The sequence below is a fragment of the Myxocyprinus asiaticus genome, chromosome 9 (assembly GCF_019703515.2).
Source record: "Myxocyprinus asiaticus isolate MX2 ecotype Aquarium Trade chromosome 9, UBuf_Myxa_2, whole genome shotgun sequence".
In the NCBI taxonomy this organism is placed as follows: Eukaryota; Metazoa; Chordata; class Actinopteri; order Cypriniformes; family Catostomidae; genus Myxocyprinus; species Myxocyprinus asiaticus.
Genome location: NC_059352.1, coordinates 13,831,060 through 13,851,889, shown reverse-complemented (window position 1 = coordinate 13,851,889; position 20,830 = coordinate 13,831,060). Strand labels below are relative to the sequence as shown.

The window sequence follows — 20,830 nt, the reverse complement described above, 5'->3', positions numbered from 1 at the left end:
CTTATAATCGACCAATTGGTGTGCGAGAAGGCGGGACTTACAAAGAGGGGTTAAAGCAATGCAAATATGCGTGCGCACACAATGAAGTATTAGACCAGATGCACGTCATAATGCAATTAAAGCCGAATCCCGGCCGGATGCTTTTTTAAGGTCCGAAAAAGAGGACGTATGGTCACCCTAACTCTTTGTCTTATGCCTGATATTTTCACATTCAAAATAGTGAATAACATTGTGAATCACGTACTGTACATGACATATTATCAACTCAAACCGCTGAATTCTGCAAAAAAGTGATTAGTTTGCATCCTTGGAAATTACTGTCGGTCAGTACAACATTTCATTTGTAAAATCGTGGCCAATTATCGCATGTTTAGTTAGATACTTACACTCTTAGAGGTGCACTCAGTAATTTTTTCCTCATTTAAAAAGTTTTACTTCAACAGAAATTAATTGTAATTTTGAAACATACATCTACTCCAGTCATTTCAGTAACCTTATAAAATCGGTCTTATTCTACATGGAGAGGGTCCCCTCATGGCGGCTGCCATGTTAGGATCACATGACCAGCCAATTACTACTGGCTTATTCCGCCCTTTTATTGGACATTTTCACTCAGGGATTTCATTTAACCTGGCTGGCTGTTAATGGTGAATTTCTACTATGACATACAACTGAAATCTGTTGTCCAAGACAACGTCAACAAAAACTTACTGAGTGCACCTTTAACCTGAACTACTGAGCTTGCTTATGCGTATTTCCCTCTGTGACTATTGTAGCCTAATACAACAATACAGAGAACTAATGTAAAGACACATGTAAATGGACACCTCACAACTTTTTTACAGTTTACAACATTTGAAAGGCTATTGATAAATATATATTTTGAGGATGAAATCAACGCCAGCCGCGTGTTGAGTACTGCTGCTTTAAAGGGATCTCTTTGTTTATTTAGGTTCACTACATTATCCGACTTCAACTCCCAGAAGCACTTTGTCACCGGAAGCTGCGTGCGCATCTACATTTCCGTTTCTTTTTTCGGAAAACGCTGAAAAGATCCTGCGAAAAGACTACCACAAGCAAGGTGAGACGTCTTAAAATTAATTTACTGACCAAAATCTTAAGAAAACAGTCACTCGTGTCTCTTACAGCTTTTTTTTTTAAAAGACAGGAAAAGCCTATCGGCTATTATTGTTTTGACTGAAAGATACACTTAGCGCTTAGCACGATAGCTCTCTTTCATTAGGGCCACATTTGTGCCATTTATAAACAAGCAGCTTGCTTTCTTTAATAAGTATGTTGGTGCTTAAAGTAGCACTTATGTACATTACGCAAACGGCTGTGTATTTTAAACTAGGTTTGCTTTCATCACTTTTAGCTATGCATACTAGCCATAAGTCTTGTGTTAGTATTAGGCTTTGATAACTCGCCGGTGTCTATTAACCAGAAATTCACAATCCTGTAACTTTATAGTTGTAGAAAACTATACTTAAATTTGCGTTTCAGCATGTGTACTAATTATAGAATTACGTGGTTAGTATTCCTTAGTCAGTCAGGAACCATTTGTCCTGTCTGGGACATTAAAGCCCGGAAGTTTAGCAAGAGGGCCTTAGATTAATAGCGAATAAATTGGTCTTTAATTGTCTGATGTGTGTGTTTTTTTTTTCTTTCTAGTTTAACAACGCTCTGCACTCGAAACTCGTGCTAAAGGAGAGTTTCAAGGAGTGGAGGAACATCATGTGGAATGGTTCGAGACCTGGGCCGCGAGGAGGGATGCCCTATCGGTAAATATCTTAAAATAAGTATTCTAAAATGGCAAACGTGAAAATGTATTATATGCCTAGACATTGTTGCTTTGATAACAAAGGATCAGCAGAGAAAGATTAAATTAAATGTAAAAAAAAAAAAAAAAAAGACCAAGAAGATGATACTCCCTATGTCCAAAGAACGTTATAGCTTATGTAGTATGCTTTGCTGATTTTATGTACAGTGGTTCCTATAAGTATTTGTACAATGAAGCCACATGAAATGTTTCAATGTTATTTTATTAGAACAACATATCAAACCATGTGGCTGTTGTGACAAAAGATCCCACAAGCACACTTTCAAGTAAAACATTTTACGTATCTATTTTTTAATAGGATTATGTTAGAAAACAACATGCTATAGTTAAGGTGAACTACTAGTAAATGTGACGGTTACTTTGCTAGGGCAACTGTGTGAACTTACATCCACTAAAAATGGAGGTGTAGTTAGTTCTGAAAAAAAGATTAAGCTAGCATCATTTGTTTACAGATAGGACTTGGTTTGATATTTTATCTAGTGCATTGCAGCCAGTGTTGGGTAAGTTACTCTAAAAAGTAATTAATTACTAACAACTAATTACATCTACAGTGTTATTAGATTACTGTACCAATTACTCTGTCTGAAAAGTAATTGCATTACTTATTACTTTCTTAAACCATTATCAACCTTGACCAGATGAAAAATACAAGAATAGACATGAAACTGTTCTTTTAATTCTTTCAAATAAATAATATAAAATCAAATAAATTATTCATGAGCCGGCCAAAGAATTTAAGGAGGCAGTGTTAATTTAGAAAACATATATTTTAACATTAGATGTTAAATTTGATTTTAAATTCACTGTTGATTTATATAGAATTGTTCTGTAGTCTATTCAGTATTTAACGCAATTACATCATAAGAAACTAAATTACTGAAAAATTAAGAGTAATCCCTTTAATTTTTTAATGAAAAAGTAATTTGATTGCATTAATTACTTAGTAATGCATTACACCCAACACTGATTGCAGCTAATTGATTTTACTTAATGTTCTCAATAGTGGTACCACACATGTTTTGTGAAAAAGTGAAGTAGGACAAAGATTGGTCATCTGTCACTTCAGATGAAAAGATTTGTAGTAATGCATTTTATTTGTATTGCAGTGGGGAACCTCGTGGTGGCATGTTTGAAGGCAGAGATGGTACAAGAGCTGACTTCAGAGGTCGAGATGAGATGAATATGGACAGGCCACCCATGGACATGAGGCGGTTTGACAGCCCACCAGATATGAGAGGACGAGACAGGGGTCTTCTTGACCGAGGACGGGAGCCATCCAGAGACTTCTTCAGGCCTGAAGGTGACATGGACATACAATTTAGAAGACGCTTTGAAATGGATCACAGAAACAACCTACAGAATTCTCCAGGCTTTATTGGGCAGTCCAGAACACCCATGGAAATGGGCAAAAGAGACATGCAGGTAGGTAATATGAGGGGCCCAGATGATGGATACATGAATATAAGAGAGAGGGACAGGTTTGAAATGGATATGCCAGGACATCCCCCCGTGGATATCAGGAGAAGACTTGCCATGGTGGCAATGGGAGGAAATGAAGATCTTGGGGACTTAAGAGAGAGGGACAGGCCATGGATGGGTGACATAGATGGATTCAGCATGGACATGCCTCCAAGAGACAGACCAGTGATGGATTTTGAAAGGCGGGGAACTGCCCCACCTGTTAATCCAAGGGGAAGGTTTGACTCCGATATGGATATGAGAAACCGTATGAGACCCTCCAACGATTTTAGGGACCAGCCTCTTCAGATGTTCAGAGATGATGATGGAATTCCAATGGATGTCAGGGGAAGACCTGATATGCCTTTAGGTTGTGGGGGCCCAAAATCCATGATAAGAGCTGAAGATCTCACCCTCAGGGATAGGGAATTCCCAGAGCCGATGGACAGCCACATGGGCTTCCGAGGGAGAGAAAGTGAAGCACACTCAGATGAGTGGCGCAAGCTTGGTATCAGAGACCGAGACACTCTTCCACCAGTGATGACCAGGACACCTCCCCTTATCCCGAGAGATATGCAAGAAAGGTTCTTTCCCAACCGTGGAAAAGATGGAGACTTGGGTGAGCGTTCTCAGTTCAAAGACCTAGACAGGCAGTCTGCTGGGTTTCTGGGAAAAGACAGCTCTGGCTTTCCTCGATCCGAAAGAGGTTCCAAGTCCCAAAACTGGGACAAAAATGGCAGAGATACAGTTCAGGGGAATCAGAAACCCCCTCTCCTTCCATTGGATCCCCCTCTAAATGCACAAAGCAGAGAAGGTGATAAACTCTGGCCAAGTGACAGAGATGAAAAACCTGATAAAATTGTTCCAACAGGTTGTAGACCTCCCTTTTTCCAAGACAAGAACCAGCCAAATCAAGAGCATCGTTTGGCAGATCGAGTGAGCTTTAAGGGATCCAGTGACATGAATCCAGATCAAGGACCACAGAGAGAAAGTTTGATGTCTGGGCCGAAGGAACCTCAGAGTAAAAGAGGAGAGCGACTGGATCAGGATTACAGGGACATTGATTACCGGACCAGCTCAGGACGGAAATATGATTACAATCTAGCTGATCTTCAAGGGCCTGAGAATGATGTGAGAGAATCTAAACTAAGCCCACCTCGAAGATCAGATGACTCCGGTTCTCAGGTCAGAAATTCCTCCTTATCTCTGGTTGTTTGTCTTTAGTTTTTGTTTGTTTGTTTAATGCAAGGAAATCAGTATCTTTTTAATTACTGTTTCATTGTATGTTTTATTTTTATACCTTTTTAGAAATTATTTGAGAGATTTGTATATATTTTTTTTTTTTCCCCCATTTATTTAAATTGGTCTGTAATTGGCAGATCTTGTTGTTCTAGTTTATTTTTATATAAATAAAATACTATCTTTTTGACTACTTTCATGTAGGGCTGGGTATTGATACATATTTCCCTATTCGACTGCAATTCACAAGCTCACGATTCGATTTGAACTTCTCCACTAAAGCCTACTACTCAATCATTGATGAAATCTGAACAATTACCAGCCAGTGGCCTATTACAGACATTTTTAGCACGAAATGTGGTCGCACAATTATTTACTTACGTTGTAGAGGGTTGTGCATAAAGTAAAAGATCGATCTTGAGATTTAAGAATTGTTAGAGATCGTTCAAATGAAGATCACAATGGATATAAAAAAAATCTCTATTTTTTACCCAGTCCTACTTTCATGTGTCTTTACAGTTTTTCCTTTATTGTTCCAAAAAACAAATTTTTTTTTTTCAGGTGGTGGTTCATATTCCGTATATTGGTTATTAAAACATTTATTTTCATATCTTTAGTCTAAATTACTTATGGAATTGTATGTAAACATTTTGTAAATTCAAACATGCTAGTATTACAGATTTTCTTGTTACTCCTCTGATTATTTAAACACTGCTGTGAATTTTAATACAAAGGACCAGGATTACAGGAGTGCAGGTGTCCAGGATAAAGTCTCAAAAACCATTGCCATCTCTGGAATTCCTAAAACTGCCACAATGCAACAGGTGAGCTCAGTTCTTTGCTAAATTATTGCTTGAGTTGAATATTCATAAAAACAATACAATGACTTCCCTGAATGTTTGTCAGAGGGTTGACATATATATGTCTCTGAAACTGACTGCCATATCCTTACTTGAATATTTTTTTTCTGTCAGATTCTGGATGCTTTTGCAGTCCGCGATGGAGTGCCTATGCAGGGGATGAAAATAAGGGATGTTGTGCCAGGTGGGATTTTGTTTGTTGCAAGCATCGATAATAGATTCGCAACCACTGTTCCGCTATTCGCTCTTCGAATCTTACGCTCACTGTCTCTTTTGTATCGATTGTACATTCTGCATCTCAATCACATTTTCTTTCTAAAAAATGTTTCATCCATATTCCGAAGATTCTACAGGGTCTCTTGTCCCCAATCCCCTTTCCCCATGTTCTTGTGTGGGATGTTGAATTTTGCCTTGGCAGCTTCCATCAATAAGGTGGCATGCGCTTAGAGGCGAAGCTCCTGTACATTTAGGGAATTTTGGAATTCTTAACACTGTTCCCTTTATAAACTGGTTATTAACTGCCAAAATGCCTATATCAGCATCACTACTTTTTTATGAAGTGAACTGTTGCTACCAATTTTTCCTTTGTTATTTGATGAGTACTGTTTTTCCACTGAATATTATGTGCACCTAAAAGTACCTTTTCCATTTCAAGTGTTTTTAATTAGGGCTGGGCGATATGTCTTAAATGATATCTCGATAGTTTTCAGCCTATTGACAATATTCTATATATATCTCAATAATTATGTATTTGCTCTAAAATGGCTCAAAAGTTGTTGTTTTTTTTAATCGGAGGAACCATCATTTCATCCAACAGCCATTGTAGCCAAGCAGATTCAATATTTTAAAGACATTAAAATCTATTTAAAAATAATTAGTTTTTCATTAAATAAACACAAGGGAGAATGAAATTCAATCATTTTCATTGATACATTGATATGCACTTTATATTTATATTTCATGTAAAATTATACATAGTAGCTTAATAAAAAGCATTAGTAAAAACATTTGAAGGATATTTTAAATAATACATTTTTGTGAATGAACAAGGAGTGCAAAGCTACTTCACTGACTTATTTTTGAAACCCCAGTTGAACATTGCATAATACTAAATTATTACCGTGGGACACTTCAGGTTGATTATTATATTATAATGCTGAATTATCATTATTCTGATTATTAGATTTGCATTTTATAAAAGTAATATATTTATGTCCTGTTTACTTCACCTCCACCTGGGACTTTTATTTTGACACCACAATTGCTGTAGGATTCACTTCAACTTCACAAGGAGCTTTTAATTTGACACAGAAAAGGCAATGTGTATTTGACAGTTTACAGTGTCCCACATTTCCAGAAATGCAGTAATAGTCTCTTTTCTGTTATACAATGCCGTGTTTGTAGATTAGTATATCTTGTTGCAGTTAGTAATGTTTGGAATTGTGCAATTGCTTGAACTTGCATTACTTTGATTTCACAATGCACGTGAACTGATCTGAGAGTGTCGCCATGCGCATGCACACAGATCAGCGCGTCACCGGTTTGTTCTGAATCACACACAGACGGGTGGTGTTTCCAGGGGGGATGGGCAGGAGGCAACCCCCAATATTTATACCATGATCAATGGAAACATGTAAATGCTTCACCCCCCCCAATGCCAAATTAAAGCACATTAAAATCATAACGATATTCATGATATTGGTCAAGTTTACATCATCAGCAAAATTATCTAGATTATATCATTAATATTCGATATATCACCCAGCCCTTTTTTTAATATGCCAGAATAGATGACTTGGATCAAAACTACAGTATTTGTTGAATTTTCTCATTGTTGCCATGGGATCCCTGGAACTTTGTTAATCACAATTAAAGAGAGTTATATTTCAGATTTTGTTGAAAAGATTGTTCTGGATGTTAGTGTTCTGTTCAATTTGAGCTAGCCTATGTGAAGGCCTGCAGATTCAGTAGCATGGACTGAAATAGTGCTATCAAATAAAAAAAATAAAAAACCTCAGTTACTAACCACCAATAGACATTTTTCACACTCCGGGTTTTGGAACGCAGAAGTAAACAATTGCAGGGTAAACTTCGACAGCGGTGAATGGGAGACCACAGCAAATATTATTTTCACTTACACATTTGCTCCAATGGCAAAAGAAAAAATCCACTATTACAGAATGACTTTCCAGAAGAAAGAAAAAAAAAATAGAGAGCGGTGGGGATAAGACAGTCAGATGGGAGAAGATGCCAAATTTAGTAATTCATTTAAACTAATTCCAGGGTAATATAACACAAAGCATAATGTTATAAACTTACACTCAATATAAAAAAAAAAAAAAAAAAATGATTTAAAACAGTTTGCTAGATTTACGCTGCTAAAGGCGGAAACGCGTCATCACAGTCTGTGAAAAAGGTCTATTAGCCAGAAACTACGTCACCACAGGGTAAAGCTACTTCCGCTATGGCTTTGTGGCTATTACTTTAGGATATGTTTGCCTTGCATAACGCTTCTTACCTCTTCTGTATGGTCTGTTTTCCAACGAGCCACAATATAATGTACACAGAAATTATTTTTCCCAACTGATTCGGCTACTCAGGCTGCAGTCTCTTGAGTTTATATGCTCAAATTCAGGGTTGATGTGGTTTCTTCACCAGCTCCAGTCTCATTAGCATAAATGAGAATCCTCGCGTCTCCATAACACGAGAAATTTATTTTAAAAAGCTTTATATACTCCCAGCACAGATGCAAAAATACTCTCATTGAACCTTGTATTAAACTCCCAAAAATGTTAAATGCAGTATAAATGTAAATAATCAAATTAATGAAACCAAGTCATTCTGTCAAATTTGTTTACCTATTTTAATAAATTATATATATTATATACACAATGTACATTAACCCCACCATCCCAGTAACAGAGCAGCAGAGAGCAATAATGAAGACTTTGATTTCAGCATATCTTGCTCACATTTCAATGGCCGTTGTTGATACCGGAAGTAAGTTTACCCTGCGAGGGCCACCCCCGGAAGCGAGAAACCCGGAAGTGTGAAAAAGGCCTATTAATTACAGTTACAGCAGAAATATTAAAATAAAACATTGCATATTGTAACTATAAAAAAAATAAATAAATAAAAATTCCTTCTCTTTGACTTGTTGGTCATTTCAAGGAAAACCAAGAGTGATCAGTCCCTTTTGTTATTGTTCCTAGCTTTTTGCTAATTAATCAGCCCAGATTTTTAAGATCAAATACATTCCTTGGGACCCCACATGGCCTTGCACTTTTATCCTGTAACTTTGCCTTTTAACTCGTTGTAGGTTAGTTGCATATTTATCTTGGGTCTTTTAAGATGTGTTTTTAGGCATTGTTTGATTATATTTGTATTTTAGTAGCATGTGCCCTAGCACAAAAAAACAAACAAAACTAAACTGTTTTGTAGTTGCTGTATATTGTTAGTTTAATTTTTATTTATTTACACTAGTTCAATTCTTTTACACCGAAAGAGATGCTTTAAGATTCTTACTGCAAACTGAATCTTTTTATTTTCTTGACTTGTTCCAAGGTGTCTCTGTGACTGTTCTTATTTTTTTGTTTGTCTTCAAATAATTAAAAGCAAAGGCGCCCATGATAGGCAAGACAATGTGCAATTAAAGGAGCAAAAAACATCTGACTCAACTCGCTTAAAAATGTCTCGTGAAACGAACCACTGCCTTTTTTCTCTTGAAAGTTTTTCTATTTACCTGCATTAACTAACGCAAATCCATCTGTATTTCAAATGCTGTTCCCAGGTTACAGCTACGATACGGCCTATGTGGAGTTTTTAAACCTCGAGGATGCTGTCCACTTCATGGAGTCCAACCAGGTGGCCCATCCTCCTCCCTCTACAACGGCTCTGTCTCCTAACTGGAAGAAGGCTTGGGCTGGGGGACTGGGGTCAGGGTGGAAAGGGAGGGTAGATGGGAAATGGAAAAGAAACATTCAAGGAAAAATACTAGCAGACATTTTCAACTTATTAATCATGACCAATTAAAACCAGTCTCTTAGAAAAGTAATTCTATATTAGTTTGCAACATTAGGTTTCAGACGTGAAATGTTTTTAGCATAGTATTAAGGAATGCACTGTTTTATTAGCAAAGACATTGTGTACAACCTTTACAATTGGTTGTTTTCTACATTTCATACTTAAGAATTTATAGTTAGGAATAGTTATACGGCATAGGGAGTTTGAAATTGGATTTGCGTATTGTCTTACCTTTTCTCCAACACTCAGGTGTTAGTAAATCAGGCCATTTGAAATTTTATTTACCTCATTTTACCATCTTGATGAGATCTTGCATTCACTTGTACTTGCACCCACTGACACATTCTGAAGTGGCAACTAAACATTCTTCTTTGGCTTTGTTAATTTTCTTTAATTCCAGCAATTCAGCTTTGGATTTTCAGAATGTTAGTCAACTAAACAAATATTCTGGCAAAATGTCTCTTGTTGTGTCATATTTTGCTGACATCAAATGAGAGTGGTAGTTTCTGCTTTCAGATTTTCGAAGAAACAGGTTGTTTTATCAACACTGTGATTTTGGGTAGAGAGTTTTATGCTGCGAGACCAAGCAACAGAGTCAACGTTTTACTTGTGCTGTGTCACCACTCATCTTTCACACAGTATTTCTAGAATTAGAGTTCCAAAACTGTGCTCTTTGCTTCTGCTTGAAGCCTGGTTCTCCTTTAACCTGAAGTCTTTTTATTAATCTTTCCATGGATTGTGATTCAGTCATCTTGAGTTTGGGTATCTCATCACCACCACAACAAGTCTTAATGTGATTACACAAAGTTCTTTCCATTCTTGCTTGCTCCAGCTTGACTGACTTTATAAATGTTGTATATCTGGAGGTCCATGCAGATACTTGTTTGTTTGTTGGAAATGAGTGGCTGCAGTACTACTTCCAGATTTGGATTTCTAATGAAAACTTCATTTATAATTGCATTCTGGTGCACAGCACTAAAAAGTAAGTAAGGCGAGTTTTCGCTTCTGTATGTTATGACAGTTTCAGCAGCTTTTTTGTTTCCATTTGGCAGTTGAAGTGAGTAAACAAGAATGTCCTGTGCTTGTGCTGGATATATCAGCATGTTGTTTTATTTTTATTTGTCTAGCGAAGTAACTTCCAGAAAAGAACCTTGCGCAAGGTACTTAGCCATCTTCATTGTTTGGTTAGTCTTGTTACTCCCGAAACGACATGTAATTTCTCTGCTGTCCAGCTTGCAAGATAAAAAAAAAAACAAAGATGCAAAGACTTCTACAACACGTAAATACCACAGTGGTTATGTGCAAATGCAGATTGCTGAGAGAATTCAGCCTGATGGTGGGTAAGGTTGATCACATCACACTGTTAAGTCATTTACCTAGAACGTTCTGCATATCTAAAAACAGAAGTTTTTTCACCAAATTCATACGTATACAATACTTTTTTGATATGCGGGATTTCTTCTATTGTCCTTTTTATGAAAGATGGATGATATAGTAGATAATTTCACTGGTTTGCATTCTATCTGCTTCCAGTATGCCATTTGTCATTATCAATAATGCGCTCAGGTATTTTTTATTTGTATTTTATTTTTTACAGTTAGATTGTCATGTTAATTTTCAAGTTGATGGGATGGTTCATAAAACAGGGTGAGAGAGCCACAATAAGATTTAACTTGACTTTTATCATCTTGATCATCTAATCAATAACTGTAACATCTCTCTAAATGGCAGGCCTATCTCTTTAGCGATATTTATTTTTTACATTATACAAGGCACAGTGAAACAAACTATAAAAACAACTTTAGTCAGAAACTGGGCATAACAAAAGTCCAGATCTGACTTGCTTGAATGTATGGCCTCAAGACAGGCAAATCTGTCTACTGGGCTTTCTGGGAGACACTCCATGTTTTTGGTTGGTTTTTGTGGGGGATTGCAGTCAATTAGCATTGAAATGCTTACTCTCTTTCTGTTTTCCAGGGGTCTGTTAAGGTTGGTGACAAGACTGCTCTGCTGAAATATATCCAGCCTGACAAAAACATAAAAGAACAGGTGAGTTTCTTTTTTTTTGTTTTTTTGAAGAGTATGCTGAATATTGCAAGCTCATAAAGCTATGATTGATTTAAAAAGTGAAGGAATCTGTTCATTTCTGTGTGTGAAATCCATACATTTAATAAGATTGCTGTCATTTGCATATCAGCATCATGAACCACCAATTAATGCTGCCCCAGTCAGCGAGGTCGGTTTGTTACCAAATCCAGTCCCACCACCGCCACACAGCGTAAAGGAGGAACCCCTTGCCAAGCCTGTGCAGGACCCCGTCTCTCAAGGTGTGTGGCAGAGGAGCTCCAACTTAACTCCTGAAGCATGGCAACAACAAGTGGACCAACAGTTACAGCAGCAGGAGGCGGAGCAACACGCTGAGGAATGGGGCAATCAGAGATCCTCACGTCAAAACCAGCATCACTCTGATCCAGTCTTCAAGGAGAGCAAAAGTAAGGAGCTTGTAACTGTGGATTATATTTTCTTAAAGGAAAGCAATGCCAGAAGTTAACAGTGCAAACAGAATAGAAGGTGTCTGCCTGCTTTTCATTTATAATTAATAGATTTTTCAGCATCTTGTGTAAAGTGTTGTGACCTGGAAGTTCCTTTTACACATTAGATGCTTAAAGCAGTGTTTAATATATAACTCATGTCTTTCGTTTTTTAGCGATGATCATTAAGAACATACTGCCCACCACCACTGTGGAGACCATACTGAAGGCACTTGATCCATTTGCTTACCTGGATGAGCGTAACGTCCGTCTGGTCAAAGGGAAGTCACCTGGATCCAAATGCTTCTGCTTTGTCGATATGGACTCACATGAGGTACTGTGTTCTGTAATTTAATGGGATTATGGCAGCTACCACAAAGTTTTGGAAAGATTAATTCTATAGGTGTGTGTCCATTAGTAATGGTACCATTCACTTTTTTTCCCCCCTAACACAGCATGTTACCCGATTGGTTGAGCTGCTAACCAAACCCCGTCCAATCATGGTTGATGGGGTCAGAGTATATGCTGAGGTAGCAAAGCCTCTGAAGAACCAAAAGTAAGTCTCAGTCAAGTCAGCTATTTAGTCAACATTACTTACAATGGCGGGAATATATGGAAGTTATAATAAGCATTACATGGGTTTGCTGCTTTCAGTTTACAGAGGAAACATTTTAAGGGACAGTTCACCTAAAAATGAGAATTGTTATAATTTACTTATCCATGTGATGTGCCAAACTTGTATGACTTTTTCTTCCATTGAACACAAAAGGAGATGTAAGGCTAAACTAAAACTAACAAAGTCATTAATGAAACTAGCTAAAACTAAACTGAAATTTATAGCAAATTTGAAAACGATATAAAATGAAAACTGGTTTGAAAATGCAAAACTATAATAACCTTGTTTTGAGGTCCCTGTCTAATAGTGTTTATTTCTAAAGCTATAGGAGGGACAATGATAAGTCGAACACTTCTCTCCTGGGATTCCCTCCAGATGTTATGATGGTAGGTCAATGAAGCTGTTGCAAAAATTCTTTGAGAAGTTTTTTCCCTTTTCTCAGAAATTATTTCCAATTTTACTTTTTCTAGCAACAACATCAATATCAACAGCAGCAATATTATCCTCAGCCTTCTCATACAGCTATGGGCATTGCACCTGCTATGCAAGGTATGCATTCTCCAGCTATATTATTATCATCTCTTGAAGGGAACGTTCACCCAAAAATTTAAATTCTCTCATCATTTACTCACCCTCATGCCATCCCAGATGTATATTACTTCCTTTCTTCAGCAGAACACATTTGAAGAAAAATATAGAAAAATATCTCAGCTCAGTAGGTCCTTATAATGGAAGTGAATGGTCACACGATTTTTGATGCTCCAAAAAGCATAGACCATCAGCATTAACATCATATGACCCCAGTGGTTAAATGAATGTCTTAAAGTGATACGATCACTTTTGGTGCAAAAAAGATCAATATTTAAGTACTTTTTAATTATAAATAATCGTGTCCGGTAAGCAGCAGTATGCGCGTTCACAAGAGGGCTGAGGTCACGCTGCCTTTCCAGCGATGGCATGAAACGTTCCATTCGTTGCACCAGACACTCTCTACCTCTGTTGGCATTGCCTGGCATTGCTACATGTGTACCACCACATCTCCTGAGCTCTCTGTCTCTCTGAGGCTTGTTGTTGTGCTGCTGTTGGTCCAGACTCCTCCATCTCCCTGTGCTTCCGGTCAGAGTACTCAGGTTCAATAAATATGGCTGTGCAAAAACTTGTATCTCCTCTTAAATCCAAATCTTCTGACATCTTTGTTTAAATTTGCTCACTTCTCGCGTGAACATGCCAATGCCAATACATCACACGAGAGACCACGTGAGCTCAGCTCTCTCGTGAATGCGCATACCGCTGCTTAATGGAAGCGATTATAGTTATTTAATATTTATACTTAAATATTGATCTTTTTGCACCAAAAGCGATCATATCGCTTTATAAGACATTAATTTAACCACTGGAGTCATACGATGACATTAATGCTGATTGTCTGTGCTTTTTGGAGCATCAAAAATTGTGTTTCCATCCACTTCCATTATAAAGACCTACTGAGCTGATATTTTTCTATTTTTCTTCAAATGTGTTCTGCTGAAAAAGGAAGTCATATGCATCAGGGATGGCATGCGGGTGAGTAAATGAGAATTTTATTTTTTGGTTGAACTATCCCTTTAATCTATTATGTTATTGTGACCTATATTACAAGTTAACTTATATGATGCTAAGTTCACTCTTTGAAGGTAATACTGTTTATTCATGTCATTTGTTGTTTGTAATTTTCTGCAGGTGACCTGATGGGAGTAGACACCACATTGTCGTCAGCTGCAATGCTGAATTCAAGCTTAACACAGGTGAAGATGTTTTATACAAGCACAAAGACATGTGAATGAGACAGGGAGTGCAATTTAAAGGGATAGTTACCAAAAAATGAAAATTCTGTCATTTACTCACCATCATATTGTTTCAAACCAACTTTCTTTCTTCCTTGCAACATAAAATAAGTTGTTAGGCAGAATGATGGTCTGTCACCTTTCACTTTGTTCGTTTCATGGAAGAAAGTAAGTCATACTGGTTTGGAACAACATGAATGCGAGTAAATATGATAGAAGTTTTGTTTTTGGATGAACTCCCTTTAAGCCTGTAAATATATTGGTTTTGGACTGTAATTGACTCTCTGGCTCTGTGTAGGACATGTATTCTGAGACATCAGCAATGGTGCAGCCAGTCCAGACAGCAAAGCACCAGATTGCAGCTTTACCTGAACCTGCTCTCCCTGCACCTCTCCCTGCGGACACCTCTGATGCATACAGCTATGGTACAACACTAGTCAATTTAAAGGGACCAATTTTATGAAGCATTTGAAAATGTGCCATGTTAATAGAGGACAGGCAATTTATTTGAATTACGATGCATTTAATAAGATGCTTCAATGGAAATAATTAAGGACCAAGCCCCGAAGGGGTATTTGTTAGTTTTCTCATTATTATTCCTCTGCCATGGGAGTGAATGGCAGACCTATGAACTGTTTATAGGAAAATGATGATGGAGTGGGTATGAATAGATCCCAGACCAAATTTGAGGTTTCTTTGGCGAACTCTGTACTCTTTATGCACTTTTTTTTTTTTTTTTTTTTGCGCATGTCTTTTGAACTGTTTGTCCTAGAATTTTTTTTGTCTAATTTCTCTCCTCAGAATAATTGTAATGGACCCCTTACATTAAAACCCCGCCTATTACAGTGTCCACCATCTTGGATTGTGGAGTTTATCATTTTTTCTTTCTTATTTTCCTGAAAATTTGCTCAGATGGTCTTCAGACTGAGCAGCAGATAACTGACCAAACAGAATTTTGATTTGTGCTACTGTTCAAGTTGCGCCAATGCAAAGTTAATGTCGACATGAAACAGGAAGTGAGACTGTAGTATGACTTGGCAATGCTTTGGTCTATTGAAATTTGGTGTGCTTTTTTAGGACCATGATCTGAGGGTGCATGTCAGTTTTAGTGACGGCGCCCTTCTATGGGACAAAAAATCTGAAATATTGTTATTTCTACCTCAAACTTTTTTTACCTGTTTGTCCTAATATCTGTGGATTCCTTAGGCCATAATGCATTTGATGATCCTAATTTTTACAATGTCAGACATATTGCCTCTAGGCCATTTTGAATTTTAATATAAATTTATTCTTTTTAAGACTTTGTTGGATTTAAAAAAATATATATATAATAATTGGTATGCATCTTTAACATCATGTCCTGAGGGGAACCTGAGCAGTTGAAGATGGTGTCACCTATAGTTCAAAAGAAAATTGTCTGTTTAGCATGGTTAACATACTATGATAGCTTAGCATACAGCATGCTAATTGTAGGGTGTTCGGTCTTTTAAGGCTAATTTATTACAATGCTATCCGTAGGCATTGGCATGCTAACCAACACATTTGTGTGCTGAGATGTCATCTGAGTGGCCCAGTGGTTAAATCTCTGGACTAAATTTCAAAACATTGTGTTGATTGTCAAAGGATGATGTTAAAAACTGTACTTCTCTTGACCTTTGAGTCTTCACATTAGGCTTACTACAAGTAGGCTTTACTTCACTGCATAATTCCTGTTTCAATTCAAATTCACTTGGCTATAACAATAAAATTTTCTCAGCAATAATTTGGTACTCACAACTTGGAATGTCTCTTTGGCGTCTTTTAGATTTGTCATTTAAGTTGTGCAGTGGTTAAAGCTCTGGACTGTGGTTCAAAAGAACTCCGCCTCAGCTAGTTTTACTGTTGTGCCTCTGTTCTACTAGAGCTCTTGTGTTGTGCTAAGTGAATGCCAGTGGGGCTGGCCCCAGTCATTGCTGCTTGCAGCTATGTTGTTCTTATTTCTGTGTGAAATGTACTGCCTACATATGCCATGGAAATACCAGGGTACATGTAAAAAAAACAAGCATTGTATTTCCCTGGTACTATCTCCAAAAACATGGTAATAAAATGGTACTTTTTGTTGGTGTAATATTTACTACATGTTTATTGCTCTAAAATGTTTTGGTTGAGAGTACTAGCTGGCTTAAATTTAGCACGTTTTGTCTAATCTCTGCTAATAATTTGTTTTACGGTAATCTAGTTTCTGCAGGATCTGAGGCTCCAGATTTGTCTGCCTTCCTTTATGATGCTACATCGGGCTTCTATTATGACCCTCAGACAACCCTGTACTATGATCCAAACTCAAGGGTGAGTATAGAAATTGCCCCCTTTATTTGATCTGATTGCTGGGTGTAATTAGAAAAGAAAATATGTCAGATTAATTCCTGGCTGAAATATATTTATTTTTTGTTGCTTTTGTAGTATTTCTACAATGCTCAGAATCAGCAGTACCTGTACTGGGACAGTACCTCCAAGACCTACATACCAGTCCAAAACTCTTCTGTTGACGTTCAGGAGCCAGCTCCCATTGTTAGTGTCCCCGTGGCAGCTGTTGGTGAGGTAATTGCCATGGCTATCACAGAGGAGGAAGTAAAGCAAGCTGTAGAGGCCGTGCCAGAGATGCGGGTGGAAGAGGAAACGACCCCACGAGCTGAAAAGAAAGAGAAGGAAAAGGAGGAGAAGCCCAAAAGTTTAGCAGCATTTAAGGTTTGCTACCATCACAATGAAGTATGTACTTGTAGTGCTATTGTGTCCCTTATTAGAAATGAAAAAGGAAAGTCAATAGAAACTAACAACAACTAGCGCTTTGTAAGATCTGTGTGGTAATCTTGGATCTGCTTATCAGATAATGAAAGACATGGAGCGATGGGCAAAAATCCAGAACAAGCAGAAAGAGAGTGTTCGAGCTCCTTCCCCTATCCTCAAGTCTGGAGGAGATGACCAAAAGCCTTCCAAGGCTGCTGATGCAGCATTTGCCATATTTGAAAGGAAGGTCAGACCGCTTTGACTGTCTTTTTGTCTGGAATTTTTTTGTTTTTCTTCTCACATTCTCTTCAAAAACTCTAGTTCATTATTCAACCAGTCATAGGTGTACTGTACTTCAAACAAATTTAATGTCTGTGATTTATTCCATACTGTTCCCGCATTCAAAAAGGTGGGTGGAGACGATTTATTCAAAAAACCTCTCGCCCCTCTAAAGAAAGAGGAAAAGGCATCAAAGGTGAGAGTTTACAGTCTTTCTATTCAAAACACACACCATATAATATACAAGCTCACTTTTCACAAATGGCTAAAAGGGCAACACATCAGCTTGACCCTGATTTGATATAGGCTATTTAATAACCCACACTAAAGAAGATTTACAGCGAGTGTCATTGAAGATGAAAGCACCCCTCTTTCTCTGTTGGCAGCGCCCCATGGGCTCTCTTGGAATGTTGGCGGCCGACTATGGGGCAGGCAGCGACGAAGAGGAAGAAGAGAAACACGAGAAGCAGGAAGCCCTGCTGCCCATCAAAAACAAGTCACAGGCGGAGGAGAAGGAAGATAGGTTGACAGACTGGAAGAAAATGGCATGTCTGCTGTGCAGGAGACAGTTCCCCAATAAAGACGCTCTGATCCGGCACCAACAGCTCTCAGACTTGCACAAGGTGACCGATCTCATGACTGAAAATTAATGCTTAATCTGACACATTAAGAGAATCAAGACTGTAAGATGTAGGTTAGGCAAGTTGTACTCTGTGTGTGTGTGTGTGTGTTTGTGTGTGTTAATTTATTGCTGTAATTCCATAAAATACACCCTGGTTGGTTTATTGACTTGGCATTAAAGTTTCATTATTAAACTGGATTATTTAGCCCCTTGAAGAACATAGTATTTGGTCCTTTCAAGCCCTGCTCAGGTTTGCACAACAGAATCCTTGTGTGTTTTCACCTCTGCATTTTGTCTTATCTTATTTTAGCAAAATATGGAGATACACATGAAAATCAAAAAATCTAAACGAGAGCTGGAGGCTTTAGAAAACCAGGAAAAAGAGGTATTTTTCCCTATCAATTATACATGGCTGCATCATTTAAAGCTCTATAAATAAATTGTTTATGGAATGTAAATGGTGTTTTGCTTGGGTCGGCATGTGCTTCCATAAATTTATTTTACTTATAGTTTATGGTGTAGTGTATAGATTATGAAGATTTTCTCAACTTCTCTCAATAAATTCTGAAATTAAATGTTTTACCATGCACCTTCATTCTGAACCCCTGTCCTTATAGTTGAAAATGAAGGAGTCAAATGGTTCACCTGAAACAAAAAGAAGAAAGCAGCAAAACACATGGGCTGGCAGCTCAAGGTTTGTGAATGTTGGATCTTAATACATTTAAGGCGTTTTCATACCTGGCTCGTTTGGAGCATTTGTTTCGGAACCTGGTGCGTTTTCTCCCTTATTTTGGTTAGTTTAGGCATATATAAACATGGCACTCGGATCCGCACCAAAACAATCGGACCGATTGCAAACGAACTCTGGATCGGTTCACTTTTGGCGAGAATGCAGTCTGACCCAACGGACCAAGGAACCAAACAATATACCTATAAAAACCATGAACATACCTGATGGATCTTTGGAGAAGACATCTGTAGGTCAGCACTTTTCTGTAATTCATCATCAATACGTGTATATACTGTTGCCTTTTGGCGACTATATTAGATATAGTTGCATGTTTAAAATAGCTGTTTTATAATTCATGAGGTAATTTTAGTACGATCGTTTCTCTCAGATAGCGGCAGAACACAGGTAAGACAGTGTTTTTGACAGCTAATTTATTTTTATTTTCTTTCTCCAGGGCTTCTCTCTGCTGTTTTTGTGTGTGTGCGCGCGTGTGTAAAAAGGCACTTTTAAATGCAGGAATAATGCAAAAGCAACTAATGACGGATAAAAATAAATGTACAGATTTAAAATGGATAAAAATAATGATGTACATTTTACAACTCATGTCGTCCGTGTGTCAAAGTGTTTTCGCCATGCAACCTCTGACTTGAATGCGCTTTCTGTACCATGCGGTGACGTTTTGCATAAGCGTGACAAACAACACTCAAACATATGTAACGGTTGACAGTTTTTACAGGTATTATCAATGTTGGAGCTAAATCCCGGAACAGCGCACAATCCAATAAAGGGACAGTTTGCTTACATGTGTCAACTGTTGACACAGTTTTGGTTCATTTTGAAATGTTGCCTTGTGAAAGCAAACTGTACCAAGAAGAAAATGCAACATTTTAACAATTTTAGCCCCTGTTTCAGAACAAAGCAAATGAGGTACAGGTCTGAAAATGCCCTTCATTTCATTTTAGGCTTTTCTGTAGAAATGTTGTATATGAACAGTCATTTTGTGTGTGTGTGTGTGTGTGTGTGTGTGTGTGTGTGTGTGTGTACAGACACTTTAATGGCTCATTCCATTTAGTGGAGCTCTGTGTGTGTGTGTGTGGGTGTTTGTTTTTTTGGTTAATTATCCTAGGTGATCTACATCAATATGTTGACAGCTTGTTTCTTAATTTAGCTATTAACCAGAACATGTTGTGTGGTGTTCCAGGGGCAGTCATAAAGGCAGTGAGAGACCAGGTTTAGGTCTAGACACTACTGAGGTGAGTGTCTTTACCTCTTGTCTTGCTTGTGTATTGAACTATGATAGTCATCTATATGTGAATTAACTTTTTATTTATCTCTTATTTACTAAAGCGGAAGAAAAAAGAGCCTGTCTGGGATCATGCAACATACAAGCAGGCAGTTCGGAAGGCCATGTTTGCGCGTTTCAATGAGCTGGACTGAAAGCAAAAGAATGAACAACTAATCAAAGGAATTTGTGAATACACAGTGATGAACTATTCTGTTGGCAGCTCATTCTAGGCTTAATGAACTGATGTAATATTCCTGGACAAGCTTATTCTGACTAACCCTTTATTTTGTGGATATGGCGATGTGTGCCTGTATAAAATTGATTTTCGCTTTCCTTTGTGTATTCATCCTGTTTTTGTAGCTCTATTTTTCAGGGCTTTTTAAATATTTCCTAATTTGACAATTTACAACATTGTATTATGATTTTTTTTTTTTTTTTATGTAGTAAACTTATGTGCTAATCACTGAAATATGAGCTTAAGAGCCTAAACAAAACATTACTGTAGTTATTACTTTACTCAATAAACTGTCTCAATGTGGCCAACATCCAGTCTGAAGTGATTTATGTACTGATTTTTAGTTATTCTGTCTGGGTGTTGTCATCATGGTCATTTACAAAGTTACTTGGAAGTCTTAGCCTGTGAACAAAGTGACATTTTGCAGTATTATAGATAATTATAGTTTTATAATTAAAGATGTTTACAGTTTGTGGCTGTCTTAAAAGTCAGTAAATACTGAAAGAGGATAGAGGCTGTTTTTTAA

At 37.5% G+C, this 20,830-nt stretch overlaps 1 protein-coding gene across 1 annotated transcript; it reads left to right on the top strand.

The window, feature by feature from the left end:
• Positions 1-1,002: 1,002 nt before the first annotated feature.
• LOC127446070 (RNA-binding protein 10-like) lies at positions 1,003-20,614 on the top strand. Its single transcript, XM_051706701.1, has 23 exons — positions 1,003-1,081; positions 1,672-1,781; positions 2,947-4,483; positions 5,272-5,361; positions 5,512-5,581; positions 9,188-9,261; positions 11,398-11,469; positions 11,618-11,912; positions 12,128-12,285; positions 12,407-12,507; positions 12,890-12,953; positions 13,038-13,116; positions 14,287-14,351; positions 14,689-14,815; positions 16,609-16,715; positions 16,830-17,114; positions 17,254-17,400; positions 17,563-17,628; positions 17,819-18,055; positions 18,365-18,439; positions 18,672-18,748; positions 19,986-20,037; positions 20,132-20,614. Exons 2-23 carry the CDS (start codon positions 1,735-1,737, stop codon positions 20,219-20,221), a joined length of 3,915 nt encoding a protein of 1,304 aa, XP_051562661.1. The 5' UTR covers positions 1,003-1,081; positions 1,672-1,734; the 3' UTR covers positions 20,222-20,614.
• Positions 20,615-20,830: the final 216 nt, after the last annotated feature.